Here is a 15,289-nt window from a genome sequence, read left to right as displayed (position 1 = left end):
TTTCTTTCTTTTTTTTTTTTTTTTTTTGAGACAGAGTCTCACTATGTTCCCCTCAGTAGAGTGCTGTAAAATCATAGCTCACAACAACTTCAAACTCCTGGGCTCAAGTGATTCTCTGGTCTTAGCCTCCAAACCAGCTGGGAGTACAGGTGCCCACCACAACACCTGGCTATTTTTAGAGACAGGGGTCTTGAACCTGTGAGCTCAGGCAATCCACCCTTCTTGGCCTCCCAAGGTGCTGGGATTACAGGCATGAGTCACTACACCTGGCCTCAAAGTGAACTATTTCTTTCTTTCTTTTTTTTTTTTTTCATAGAAAGCACAGGGTTAATAACAGCCACTATTTCCTTAGCACTTTTTATGTGCAATGTCATGACAGTCATGACAAGCAGAATTCATGCCCATTTTATTCTGAGAAAAAAAAAACAAAACTGAAGCTCAGAGAATCACAGAGCATTGCTGAAGCTAGAATTAGAATTCTAGGCTACCAACTCCAAAGTCTGCTCTGAACCATCCATCATACATGGATTATACTACCCCTCAAACATATCTTTTAAAATCCTAGTTTCCCAAAACAAAAATTTAAATGGTCACATCTTTTGTAGTTCTTTATCTAATATATTTATATTTACCTAATATATTTGACTACTTTCTATAAAGTTTTTTTGTCTGAAGGAGACTGGCAGCATTACTATTTATAGTTACATTGCCAATTAACCTTCAACTATTTGTATAGCACATAAGAAAAAACATTGCTCACATACAAAAGGGTGAACTATTTTTAAAATAAAAAGAGATATAATAACTACATGCAATTCTTGAAACTTGACTGAATTCTTATTTGTAAAAACTTCCTATAAAGACACATTTAGGATATCAGTGAAAATTTGGGTACAGACTAGATAGTATACAATACTAGAAAATAATTATTAATTTTCAGGCCGGGCACAGTGGCTCACACCTGTGATCCTAGCAGTCTGGGAGGCTGAGGTGGGTGGATTGGTTGAGCTCACGAGTTTGAGACCAGTCTGAGGAAGAGCAAGACCCTGTCTTTAAAAAATAGCTGGGCATTGTGGTGGGTGCCTGTGGTCCCAGCTACTTGGGAGGCTGAGGCAAGAGAATTAGTTGAGCCCAGGAGTCTGAGGTTGCTGTGAGCTAAGAGGCCATGGCACTCTACCTAGGGCAACAAAGTAAGACTGTCTCAAAAATTAAAAAAAAAAACTATGAATTTTCTTAGGTTTAATAATGGTATGGAGGATATGAAGGAGAATGGCATTATCAGAACACTGTTGTTGCCTATCCAGGGTCATTGGCCACTGCTCAAGGGGGAAGCCAATACCCAGAAACAGCAGGATTTACAGGACAGGAAGAGTTTATTCTTGCTGGGCACAGTGGCCCACAGCTGTATTCCTAGCATTCTGGGGGGCCAAAGTGGGAGGATGGCTTGGGCTCAGGAGTTTGAGACTAGCCTGAGTAAGAGCAAGACCTTGTCTCTACTCAAAATAGAAAAATTAGCTAGATGTTGTGGTGGGCATCTGTAGTCCCAGCTACTCGAGAGGCTAAGGCAGGAAGATTGCATGAATCCGGGAGTTTAAGGATGCTGTGAGCCAAACTGAGGCCATGGCACTCTAGCCTAGGCAACAGAGTGAGACTCTATCTCAAAAAAAAGTTTATTTTGCATAGTGCTAAGCAAGGAGAAGGGAGGAATTTCTTAAACAGGTCTCTCTGAGAATCTGGGAGACGGGCTTTGATTTATTTTTTATTTATTTTACTAAAGTATTATAATTGAGGGACCATCAGATAACTGTATTTTGTCAGGTGCAAAAGAAACAAGACCTGAATCATCAGGAAAACCTGTGTTCTGGCTTCCTTGCATCTACATGAGGACTAGAGAAACAAGGCCGGCCCTGAGGCCCTGCCCCATAGGGACAGCCCTGGAAGATGAAATTCAGGATAATGGAAAACTGCTCCCTGAGAGGGCCCAGCCAGTGAGGGCAGGCGGAGCACCTCACCTGGAAAACCATCCCAATACACTGGGAGGTTGTGAAAGGAGGTATCCCCAAGTTCCATAGTATCAAAGCAGGTTCCTGCAGGTGGCTGGCATCTCAGCAGACCTGGGCTGCTTGGTGCACTATGTGCAAAATATCCGGCACTGCACCACTGTCTCTGAAGAAAGTCCCTCCTGTGATATGCATTCATCCAGAAGCCTATTTCAAAGTTCCACATGTCCCCTCATCAGGGGTGGATTGCCTACGACATTTATTCCCTTAAAAGTACTCATTTAGTTGGCAGTGCCTGTGGCTCAAAGGAGTAGAGCACCAGCCCCGTATGCCGGAGGTGGTGGGTTCAAACCCAGCCCCAGCCAAAAACTGCAAAAAAAAGGGGGGAGGGGGAAGTACTCATTTAGCCAAGAGCTGTAACTCCAGCTTTTGTACTGTCATCAGCATCCATGTGTACATCTGGAGAAGGCTGGGCCCTGAGCATGGGGCAAGAAGGGAAGGAGCAGGACAGACCAGTATCATAGTTTCCTTCTCCCAGGGCTAAAAAGGGTAGAAAAGAAGACAACATGAAGTTAAGGCCCTGTTAAGGGGATATAGGGTTTTAAAAGACAATTTGGTGGGCAGAGGATTAGCCAATCAGGGTTTGCTAATTGGCTGGGTTTGAGGTAGAACCATTATTACTTGGCCACCAGCCTGGGTAGGTCAGACAATCCACTGGAATGCAGGACCAGGTTCTTGGGTGGGAGGTCACAAGACTGGTTGAACTCCTTGGTCTGCACTGGAATGTAGGACCTGGAAGATATCTCAAAACTAGCCCTAGGTTTCAAAAAGGAGATGTTGTCAATGAATAAAGTTAAGAATCTTTATGACCAGGCGGCGCCTGTGGCTCAATGAGTACATTGCCGGCCCCATATACTGAGAGTGGTGGGTTTAAACCCGGCCCCAGCCAACTGTAACGAAACAAATAGCCAGGCATTGTGGTGGGCTCCTATAGTTCCAGCTACTCGGGAGACTGAGGCAAGAAAAGTGCCTAAGCCCAAGAGCTAGAGGTTGCTGTGAGCTGTGATGCTATGGCACTCTACCAACAGCAACAAAGTGATACTCTGTCTCAAAAAAAAAAAAAAAAGGAATTTTTATGACCAATACTCATACACTATTGGACTGCAAACGAGTTTAGACTCTATAGAAAGAAGTATGCAGATTCCTCAAAGAACTAAACGTAGACGTACTATTTGACCCTACTGTCCCATTACTAGGCATTTATCCGAATGGAAAAAGACATTTTACCACAGGGACATTTGTACTTGAATGTTCATAGCAGCTTAATTCACATGAAATTGCAAAAATGTGGAAACAATCCAAGTGCCCATCAACACACGAATGGATCAACAAACTGTGGTATATGTGTACCATGGAATACTATTCAGCCCTAAACAAGATGGAGATTTTGCATCCTTTGTAACAACCTGGATGGGTCTGGAGAGCATTCTCCTAAGTATCACAAGATTGGAAAAACAAGCATCACATGTACTCAGTACCAATTTAAAACTAGGACATTAACAATCACAGACCCACATGAGAGAAAAATCTCAATTAAATTCAAGAAGGGAGGGAGGAGGTTTAGTAGCTTCCCACCTGACGGGTACAATCGCTGGATGTATGACACAATCCCTGGATGTAGGACACAGCTACAACTCTGACTTTAACCTTTCATGTGTAGATGATATAATATAATGGTTTGTACCCTCATATTAACCTATTAACCTGAAATTAAAAAAAAAAAGAATATGACCATCACATATGTGACTACAGACTTGCAGATATGGGCACCGTGGCTATTTACTATCATTATTTTTAGCTGGGCTGGTGCCTTATTTTTAGCTAGGCCATTACCCCAGTTCTTTCTTTGCACCCCATCGTTAATTTGTAAGAACAGTTTTAAAACACAAACTGATTTATTTTGGGATGAAGTGTCATGAATGTCTGTGATTTACTGTCAAATTATTTCGCAAAAAACCCCACAAACTACATGTAGATATATACATATTAGGGCAAACATACCAAAATATTAATTTCTAGATTAATGTGATGGGTAAGCAAATGTTTGTTATTATGTGCACCTTTACCTTGTGACATTTTTCATGAAAAATATTGATGAAAATGGCATTTGAGGCTCGGCACCTATAGCTCAACCGGCTAAGGCGCCAGCCACGTACACCTAAGGTGGCGGGTTCGAATCCCCAGCCCGGACCCGCCAGACAACAATGACGGCTGCAACCAAAAAATAGCCGGGCGTTGTGGCGGGCGCCTGTAGTCCCAGCTACTTGGGAGGCGGAGGCAGGAGACTCGCTTGAGCCCAGGAGTTGGAGGTTGCTGTGAGCTGTAATGCCACGGCACTCTACCCAGGGGGACAGCTTGAGGCTCTGTCTCAAAAAAAAAAAAAAAATGGCATTTGAAGGATAGGGCATGAATACTAAGACTTTGCTGTTACATCAGTTCATTAATGACAAAAAGAGAAAACATAAAATGTTGTGACATGATCTGCATATAACTACCTTTTAATGTTTTGAGGATATATACAGGTTGAGTACCTATAATTACAAAGTCTGAAATCCGAAATGCTCCCAAATCTGTAATGTTAAAAAGTCTGAAACCTTTTGAACATTGACATGATGCCTCAACGAAGTGCTCATTGGAGCGTTTCCAATGCCTTTGTCTCACAGGCTGGAATACCGTATATGTACACACACAGAAAACACTATTTTGTATTCTGCTTTTCCACTTAGTATTGTGGATGCCTTTCCATGTCATTTTACTGACTGCCTGACACTCCATTGCAGAAGTGTCTCACGTCCTACATTATTGGGTGGTACAAGGATCTTTTACTCATGTGTCTGATTATTTGGAAAGATAAAATTTTCAGGTCGTGGAAAGGGAACAAGTGTAAATATGAGCAGGGGAACAGAGATCTAAAAGACTAAGACCAGTATGGGAACACTTGAATAGTTTACTTGTTCTGGGGCATAGGACACTATAGGAAAGAAGGATGGACAGATACTTTGTGATCTTCCAATGCAAAAGGAGTTTGAGAAAACTTGATCTCATTTAAATCAATCGATGTATCTATCCATCTATCTATAAATATATTTTAGACAGTCTCTGTCGCCCTCAGTAGAGTGCCATAGCATTGTAGCTCACAGTAACCTCAAACTCTTGGGATTCTCTTGCTTCAGCCTCCCAAGTGGCTGGGACTACAGGCGCCCGCCACAACACCAGGCTAATTTTTTGCTATTTTTAGTAGAAATGGGGTCTCACTCTTGCTCAGGAGTCGGAGACCAGCCTGAACTACTCCAGCCCCGCAGGTGCTGTTTCTAACATTTTCCCGTGCATTAAGTTACTTAAATTGCAGGTGCTATTATTGTTCCCATCTACAGGCATCCTGAGGAAACTGAGGCAGAAAGTTAAACTGCCCCAGGTTACTTAGTGATTCAAACTCAGGCAGTCTGGCTCCAGACTCTTATACCCAGGGTGCAGCCAAGAAACCATGCTTCATTGTTAAGTTGAAACACGAGGTCTTTTACAGACTTCACAAAACCTTCTACAAAATAGTAGATGGTGAGAGTAAAAATATGAGCTCGATTTATCCGTCCTACCCCAAGAAAAGTAAGAACCTTTGGCCGAGACGGAAAAAAAAAAAACTTCCACGGATTGCTTTTCCTTTCAATAAGTAGGCATTTTTAACAAATGAAGGTGGTCAGTTTGCCTGACCTGAACTGATTGGCGGTCAGGCTTCAGCTGTAAGGAAATGAGGTCTATAGCTTGATAATTAAATTCCAAAAAGCGCGCGAATCTCCAGAAGAAATAGCTTCCCGCCTCACAGGCGGAAGCAGCCACCTCGGCTGCAGCCTCCCCTGCCCGGGCCGTGACGTCATCCCAGGCATTAGGCCCGCCTTCCGGGATCTCTCTACGTCTGCACGCCCAGAATAACCGGCGAGGTGTGCGCTTAGCCCCACCCACTACCCCGGAAGTTAATGCAGAAGCCACCGCCTCCTCGGCCGGCAGGGGCGCAGCCATTTTAATTCATATCTGAGTGGGCGGTGGCGATTTGTGTTGGCTGTCTGGCTCCGCTGGGCAGGGGGTAAATTTATTGGTTTGGGGGTGGTTTTAGTTTAATTTTTCTTTCCTAGCTTCCAGTTGACGGCTAGTGCTCCTGTTCTAATCAGCTGGGGCCATGTCAGGAGACGGAGCCGCGGAGCAGGTGAGGAAGGAGCGTGGTGGGGCCTCGTGGCGACCTCTTCTCTCCAAGTCTGTTCGTCCGAGTGCCCCAGCCATGTTCGCCGGACCAAGGCGTCAGGGGTCTAGTGAACTTGGGACAGGGTACAAAAGAATGGTGGGAATGAGGAGCAAGATTTAACTGAGATGTAAAATTTCTCGACTTCTCCTGTTTTAGACGTTAATATGAACAAATATTTGATTTAGACAATAGCCGGGAGTCTGTTTCGTGCCATTTAGATTCATGGCAATATTCCTGATGGGATGCGTTTCTTTGATAGCATTTTGGAGTTAGGGTTGTGAGGAATCAATTATTTTCACGCGTACCCGCCGTTTTAGAAAAACTTGACTATGTTCTCCGCCCCGGTCAAATATATTTATCCAGAAATAGGTTATTAGTTTGGTTTAGAGATATTTGAGACAAAATTAATCTGTAGGGACAGACTCTTGAGAGAGAGAATGAAGAAAGCACCATTCTAGAAGTAGAGCATGATTATGCTGAAGTTTGGGTAATTTTGAGTCTTTCTCTCGCTTTTCTCCCTTCTAGCCCACGTTTCATTTTCATTTTTCCAGCTACACAGCATTGCAGAGTTTGATTAATTGGAAAGGAGTCTGTCTTGGCCACTGTAAATAAAAGGATCTGTTTTAGTATTAGATATGAGTGATATTTAAAAATATTAAAACTCAGGTTTTTATGTAACTGATTGGTTCCTTTTGCTTTTTGTGTTCAGAATATTGTTGGAATAGTATTTATGTTTTGGTGTGAGAGAGAAAGCTAGTATTTTATAAAACGTCATTAAGTTGTTTTTCCATCTGAGTCCTAGTATGTTTAGATAAATAAGAGTTTTTAAAATGGAGGCTAAGTACCCTGCAGAGGCTCAATTTACTGAAATTTCCCATTGCTATAGCAACGACATACACTTAGATTTTCATTTTTCAAGTCCTCAGCTTAGAACTTGGAAGCTGTTACTGGAGGTTGATAAAGATGAGGCAAAATAGGAGTTCCTGTTTTAGTCTTGGGTGACTGTATGACTGTAAATTTCATTACCTGGGCAAAGCTTGGCTAACCTGATTTTGTGTTTGCTCCAAGACTGGTATCAGTCCTGAAATCTTCACAGTGTTTACATTTTACATATAGTTAGGATGCCCGGGTTCATGGCGTATGTCAAAACTTCATTTTGCTTACCCGTTTTTGGCTAGTATTTTGTAATCTGAAAGTGAAGAAAGGGTAATGTACTCAGGTTTCATTGAAAGTTATTGAAATTCATTAATTCTAAAATTGTAAAGACAGATAATTGCCATGACCATGAATATTTTAGAAATGTGGCATTTTAATGGGAACAGGTGGTGGTAAAAATTTACAGAACCCCCCCCACCCCTCCACCCCCCCACCCCCCACCCCCCACCCCCCGCAGTAGACCTTGCTTGATGTATAAGATAATGGTCAGTAAAAATCTAAGGGAAAACACAGTACCTAAAGTGAGCTGAAATCATTGATAAGAAAAAGATTGAACCAAACTAAAGAATAATAGAAAATCTAAAACCACTTCAAATCAAGGATTTATTTGCTTTGGAAAGATGCCAGGGAGTGAGGTGGCCAAGCAATTTTACAAGATATGAGGAGTAGATTTCTTTTGGTCTTTTAGTAGCATTGAAGCTCAAGTATGTTTACATTTGATACTAAAAAATTATGGATGGTCATTGTGGTTCGTTTCCTCTGAAAGAAAGAAATGACTATAGAGAAGCAAAATCACTGCTAAGGGTCATTACTGTAATTCTTTTTAAATCTTTTAAGAAAGTTCAGTTTTGCGTTTAGAGAGCTATTTAAACAACCTTATAGCACTTGAGGATATTTTTCTGAAGTTCCTTGTTTTCTGTTCTTGTCAGTTTAATGTGCATATAGGCGCCTTCCCCCTGCCCCACAAACACTTTGTTTTCTGTGTAGAATTTTGGCTATATATATATATATATTTTTTTTTTTTTTGATGGGTTTTTTTCTTACTGCTTAGTTCAACTTTTGGTCTTATTTTTTTTCTTAGCGCCATTTAACTTGTGCATTACTCTTAAAAGCATTTCATATGCTATTAAGAGTTCTTCCATTGGGTTTTGAGCTTCTTGAGTTGGAAGAGACTCTTATCTCTACACCTTAAAAACTTAGGAGATGCTATTTTGTTGATACTTAAAGGTGTTTAGTAAATGAATTAATTTTGTATCTAGGCTATATGCAGTACATTACAAAATTTTCAAAGAATTTAAACTGGTGGGAGGACAGGTGAATAAGTAATTAATAGAAAATATAGTGTTTTAGGCATAAGATTAGATGGTTTTTAAATCTTTGTTGGATAAGAAACGGTAGAGAAATGTGTTTTGCCAGGTCAATTCAAATGCACTTTTAAGCTTCTAAATTTTTTTTTCTCCATTATTGTCTTTTAGAAATAACATTTTGCTTTTTAGACAATATTTAGCCTATCCTAGAGTTAGGCCTAAAATTCAGACAAACGATCTTCACTTTGATAAAATGACCTTTGAGAAGCATAAATTTTATTATTATTTATTATTACTTTTTTTTTTTTTTGAGACAGAGTATCACTTTGTCATCCCTGGTAGAGTACGGTGGTATCATAGCTCACAGCAACCTCAAACTCCTGGGCTCAAGTGATTCTTTTGCCTCAGACTCCCAAGTAGCTGGGACTATCAGCACCCACCATAACATCTGGCTATTTTTAGAGACGAAGTCTTGCTCTGGCTCAGGCTGGTCTCTAACCTGTGAGCTTGGCGCAGTCTATCCACTCTGGCCTCCCAATTGCTGGGATTACAGGCGTGAGACACTGTGCTTGGCCCTTAGTGAAGCACAAATTATTAATAATTGCTGATAGTTCTCAAAGGGGGAAAATTCAGAGTGTGAATCAGAGCTTTCCTTTTAACGAAAAAATAGTTTAGAGAAGATTTAGACAATATGTACTTACGAGGAAAGGAAGTTGAAACACTCAGAGTCTTGGAACCTGGTTTGTGTTGTTGGGTAGCTATTAGTACTTACAAGCTGTTCCGGAAGTAACAGCATCCAAACAATTTGAAAGTCAAGGTTCACATATTTGGGGGGTCAGCTAAAGGGAGAGAAATAGCCTCCTTTGGACCCAATTGTATTGTATTCTTTGGGCCCAATTGTTTTTTATTTGTTCTTAAAATGTCTAATAGCCTTTCCTACTACCCCCCCCCCCATTTGAAGTGATATTTAGGGCAGGCACATTTATTTAATCTTTATTATTAATATTGCTTAGGTAGGACAACTGGATTATATAGAATACTTGGCAATAATTGTTATTAAGTGAAATTGATGTGTGCTCATAGAATGAAAGTATTGGTTTTTATTTTTTTTTGAGACAGAGCCTCAAGCTGTCCCCCTGGGTAAAGTGCTGTGGCATCACAGCTCACAGCAACCTTCAACTCCTGGGCTCAAGCCAGTCTCCTATCTCAGCCTCCCAAGTAGCTGGGACCACAGGCACTCACCACAACGCCCACCCGGCTATTTTTTGGTTGCAGCCATTGTTGTTTGGCGGGCCCCCGCTGGATTTGAACCCACCACCTTAGGTGTATGTGGCTGATGCCTTAGCCACTTGAGCCACAGGCACTGAGCCAGTATTGGTTTTTCTTAGAGGTACTACAGAAATGTACTGTGTTTAGGATAAATTACATTCCTTCAAGATTAGGCAGTTTCAGTGGAATATAGGAGTATACATCCTAGATAGACCATCAAAAGAGCAAAATCTGTATTTGGATATTTGTACCTACTGGACAATTGCCAAAGACTAATTCATGATTTAAATTTTTCTACCATATCTAAATCTTTGTTTTTCTTTAGATAGGACGTGCCTGTATTTGAGTCTTTTTGGTTTGCTTTTTTTGGACAGTTGGTAATGATGTGAGAATTGATCTAGAGGGATTTGACTCAGCAATTGTTAAAACTATTTTGAGGGGCAGCACCTGTAGCTCAGTGGGTAGAGTGCCGGCCCCATATGCCAAGGGTGGACAGTTCAAACCCAGCTCTGGCTAAACTGCAACAACAACAAAAAAATAGCTGGGTGTTGTGGTGGGCGCCAGTAGTCCCAGCACTTGGGAGGCTGAGGCAAGAGAATCACCTAAGCCCAGGAGTTGGAGGTTGCTGTGAGCTGTTTGATGCCATGGCACTCTACCCAGGGTGATAAAGTAAGACTCTTTCTCAAAAAAAAAAAAAACCAAAACCTATTTTTAGATTAATGGGCAACTTAAGATACACAGTAAATACTGAATAAATTCAGAAGCCCAAAACTATGTATCATAATTGCTTTTTTAAAAAAATGTTTGACGGCTTAGCGCCTGTGGCTCAAGCGGCTAAGGTACCAGCCACATACACCTGAGCTGGTGGGTTCAAATCCAGCCCAGGCCAGCCAAACAACAATGACAGCTGCAACCAAAAAAATAGCCAGGTGTTGTGGCAGGTGCCTGTAGTCCCAGCTACTTGGGAGGCAGAGGCAGGAGAATCACTTGAGCCCAGGAGTTGGAGATTGCTGTGAGCTGTGATGTTACAGCACTCTACCCGGGGTAACAGCTTGAGGCTCTGTCTCAATAAATAAATAATAAAATAAAAAATGTTTGACTTCGGCCAGGCGCGGTGGCTCACATCTGTAATCCTAGTACTCTGGGAGGCTGAGGCAGGTGGATCACTTGAGCTCATGAGTTCGAGACGAGGCTGGGCAAGAATAAGACACCCACCCGCCACCGCCACCCCCACCCCCGGCTCAACTAAAAATGAAAAACTGAGGCGGGAGGATTGCTTAAGCCCAAGAGTTTGAGGTATGATGCCACAGCACTCTACCAAGGGTGACAAAGTGAAACTCTTTGTCTCAAAAAAAAAAAATTTGTTTTTGACATAATTTATCTAATGAATTAATATCTAGGCTACTCTTGGTTGAAAGGAGTTCCTTCTTTCAAATTCCAAAGGGCTAAATTCTTTTTTATTTTGTAATGATTTTTTCCTAGAAGATGAATAAGTTAAATTAGAAATAATATGTATAGTTAGTTGAACCAACATCTTAAGCCTAGATTTTTTTTTTTTTTTTTTTTTTTTTTTTGAGACAGAGCCTCAAGCTGTCCCCCTGGGTAGAGTGCCGTGGCATTACAGCTCACAGCAACCTCCAACTCCTGGGCTCAAGCGAGTCTCCTGCCTCCGCCTCCCAAGTAGCTGGGACCACAGGCGCCCGCCACAACGCCCGGCTATTTTTTGGTTGCAGCCGTCATTGTTGTTTGGCGGGTCCAGGCTGGGGATTCGAACCCGCCACCTTAGGTGTACGTGGCTGGCGCCTTAGCCGGTTGAGCTATAGGCGCCGAGCCAAAGCCTAGATTTTTTTAAAATTTTGAATTGTTTGCATGTTTAGATTTTTAGTCTTTGGAAGAATTGAAGGGTTTATATCTTATTGCTGGATACATCAGGTTTTTTTCCACAACAAACATGGTGTAGGGTTTGGTTGAGTTAGTATTGGTATAGGAACACAGAATTAAGCTGATATCTTGTCCTAATGTGACACTAGTTACATAAAATATTCTCCAGGGATATTAATTGGCTCATTTAAGTTACTTCTCTAAGAAAGTTTTATAGAGTACTACTGTGGTCTGCTTTTAATTTTAAAAAATGTTAATTACAGGGAGACTTCAAATATAGTTTATTTATTTATTCATTTTTTAATTGAGACAGAGTCTCTTTTTGTCACCCTCATTAGAGTGCTATGGCATCATACCTCACAGCAACCTCAAACTCTTGGGCTCAAGGGATTCTCTTGCCTTAGCCTCCCTAGTAGCCAAGACTATAAGGCGCCCACCACAATGCTCAGCTATTTTTGTGCAGTTTTTAAAAATATTTTGGCAAAAATTTAATTCGAATGTCTTGGGTCTGATGCCACCTTATTTTAAAGGAATGATGACATCTGGGAAACTTACTTATAAAATAGATAAGTAGTACATACTTCTTAAAATGGAATCCATGGCTTATTTACATCATAACCAGTTAGGTGCTTTATAAAACTGTAGATGCCTAGACTCCAATTTCAAACCTGCTATATCAGATTTTGTAAGTGGGGCTAAGAATTTTTATTTAAAGCAGGTATCACAGCCCAAGAGTTTGAGGTTGCTATGAGCCATGACTCCAGGGTGATAGAGTGAGACTTTGTCTCCAAAAAAAAAAAAAAAAAAAACCTAGTGTAGTATGAAAATGCTATTTGGAGAAAAAATTACCATTTCTCCCGTTTTTATATGTGAAACAATATATCTTTCATTTATGTAAATGAAAACTTGCCAACCACTGAGTTAGAGAGGATACCTGGTCTGCAAAAGAATGTATTTAAAATTTAATGTTTTAAATACATTATTGATAAGTAAGTAAAGGAAGAAAATTGCAGATAATCTAAGGATGGTATTTTAGTGATTTTTTTTTTCCTGCGTGCCTGCTCCCGCTATATTCAGATAATTTTTACCTTGTGAGGAATACTCATTATAAAGCCATTGTTGAATATTATCTTTGATTGTTCTGTGGGTCATAGTTAAGAGCTTGTATAGGCTTAAATCTTTAACCTGCCATTACCCCCTCTTCATACTTTTGGTGTATATCATTTGTATTAAGCCGATCCCTGTTCTCACTTAATTTCAGTATGAAATTGAGTATAAAATACTAACAATTGGTCAGGTGAGGTAGATCATGCCTGTAATCCAAGCACTCAGGGAGGCTGAGGCAGATGGATTGCTTGAGCTCAGGTGTTTGAGATCAGCCTGAGCAAGAGCAAGACCCCATTTCTAATAAAAATAGAAAAAAACTATGAGGGGTTTGTGGCAGACGCCTGTAATCCGAGCTACTTGGGAGGCTGAGGCAAGAGGATTGCTTGAGCCCAAGAATTTGAGGTTGCTGTGAGCTGTGACTCACAGCTGTGACTCACCCTGTGACTCTAGGGTGTCAGCGTGAGACTCTGTCCCCTCCCCCCAAAAATAAAAAACAACCTAGTATACTATGAAAATAGCTATTGGGGGCGGGGGGAGAAAACAAAACCCTGTTTTATCACCTGGTGGGAATAGGAAGAAGAAACTATATTATTTTACAAGCATTAATGTAATGTTGTCTGTCACCTTTTCTCATAATACCCTCCCACTAACAACCTCTTTTGTAAAACAAGAGCCCATATAGAAGTCAAGTGGTTTGGAGTTTCAGTAAAACATAACACAGAGTTTTCCAGAGGCTTTCTTACCTATCCATAATTATATGAGAAAGCTTTTACAAATGCTCTTTGCTCCCTTTTCCAGCTGCCCAGGTAGTAAGCAGAAGCAGATAATTTCTATTCAGCTAGACATTAAAAAGATCATAAAAATGTAAAACAGCGCTTTTTTTTTTTTTTTTAAGAGGCAGAGTCTCACCTTATCCTCAGTAGAGTGCTGTAGTATCACAGTTCACAGGAACCTCCAACTCCTGGGCTTAGGCAGTTGGAACCTGCCATCCTCAGTATATGGGGCTAGCGCCCTACCCACTGAGCCACAGGTACTGCCCAACAGTGCTGTTCTTTTCACTATTTATTCTGGAATATATTCTTTGTAATTTATATTGTTTATATATGTTCTTAAACTTATTTAAGGAGTTTATTGTTTTTAAAATGAAATAATAAATATTTTAGAAATTAAAACCAAAAAACTTAATGTAAATATTGGTTGATGTAACCCACATCTTTTTAAACAATCCTGTTGGGCTCTTCAATTTTTAAGATTATAAAATAATCCTTTACAAAAAGTTTGTGGATAGTTAAAATAGTGGATGGTGTCTGTGAAGCCAAGATAACAAGTTCTTTGTTCGTTTGTTTTTAGGCAGGGTCTGGCTCTTTCACCCAGGCAAGAGTACAGTGGTGCCGTCATAGCTCACTGCAGCCTCGAATTCTTGGGCTTAAGTGATATCCTCCTGCCTCAGCCTCCCCAACCAAGTTACTGGGACTACTACAGACTGCACCATCATGACCAGCTAATTTTTCTGTTTTTTGTAGAGATGAGGTCCAAGTTTTGCTTAGTAGCTGGGACTCCAGACTCCTCAACTTAAGCAATCTGCCCATCTCTGCCTCTCAAAGTGCCAGGAATATATATATATATATATTTGAGATGAGGGTCTCACTGTGTTGCCCAGGCTAGAGTATAGTGGTATCATTGTAGTTTATTGTATTCTCCAGCTCCTAGGATTAAGTGGTCCTCCTGCCTCAGCCTCCCGAGTAGCTGGGACTAGGTACATGCTACTACACCTGATTTTTCTTTTTTTCTTTTTTTTTTTTTTTTAAAGATACGGAGTTTTGCTATGTTGCCCAGGCTGTTCTTGAACTCCTGGCCTCAAGTGATCTTTCTGCTTCAATCTCCCAAAGTGCTGGGATTATAGTTGTGAGCCACTGTACCTGACCAAAATTAATAATTTTTAAAAACCCAATTTAAAGATGGTCAGGTATGGTAGCTCACATCTGTAATCCTAGTACTTTGTGAGGTTGGGGCAGGGGGATCACTTGTGCCCAGGAGTTTTAGGTTGCAGTGAGTTGTAATGATGGTACTGCATGCTAGCCTGGGCAAGTCTCTGTCTCATAAAAAGAAAAAAAAGCAAGGTATGTAAGTAGATATTTCTCCCAAGAAGATATGCAGGTAGCCAGTAAGAGCATTAAAAATGCAAAGCGCTCAACTTTGATAGTCATCAGGGAGGTATAGTCAAAACTACTGTGAAATACTTCACACCCACTAGGCTGACTGTAATCAAAAAGACAGTAACAAATGCAGAAAAATTACATTGCTGGGGACAATGTCAAGTGCTATAGCCATTTGGAAAGCAGTTTGGCAGTTCTTCAAAATCTTAAACAGAGTTACCAGCTGACTTAGCAATTCCATTTCTAGGTATATAACTGAGAAAAAAAGAAAATGCAAAAAAACTCTACAAAGAAACTTTTTTTTTTTTTTTTTTTTTTTTTGAGACAGAGCCTCAAGCT

General features: G+C 40.7%; 1 protein-coding gene and 1 pseudogene across 1 annotated transcript in view; one reads left to right on the top strand and one right to left on the bottom strand.

Annotated features, from left to right (window-relative positions):
* Nucleotides 1-663: 663 nt before the first annotated feature.
* On the bottom strand, nt 664-815 carry LOC111724650 (annotated as a pseudogene).
* Nucleotides 816-6,041: 5,226 nt separating this feature from the next.
* The window catches only part of CSTF3 (cleavage stimulation factor subunit 3), an 85,735-nt gene continuing 76,487 nt past the window's right edge, over nt 6,042-15,289 (top strand). The window contains exon 1 of the mRNA XM_003781213.2: nt 6,042-6,258. Coding sequence (XP_003781261.1) covers nt 6,232-6,258 — 27 coding nt within the window. The 5' untranslated portion in view covers nt 6,042-6,231. The remainder of the gene's footprint in view (nt 6,259-15,289) is intronic.

Source organism: Otolemur garnettii, unplaced genomic scaffold (genome assembly GCF_000181295.1).
Source record: "Otolemur garnettii isolate 467f Iridium unplaced genomic scaffold, OtoGar3 scaffold00001, whole genome shotgun sequence".
Lineage (NCBI taxonomy): Eukaryota > Metazoa > Chordata > Mammalia > Primates > Galagidae > Otolemur > Otolemur garnettii.
Note: the sequence above shows the minus strand (reverse complement) of the source record. Positions and strands in the feature narration are given on the sequence as shown.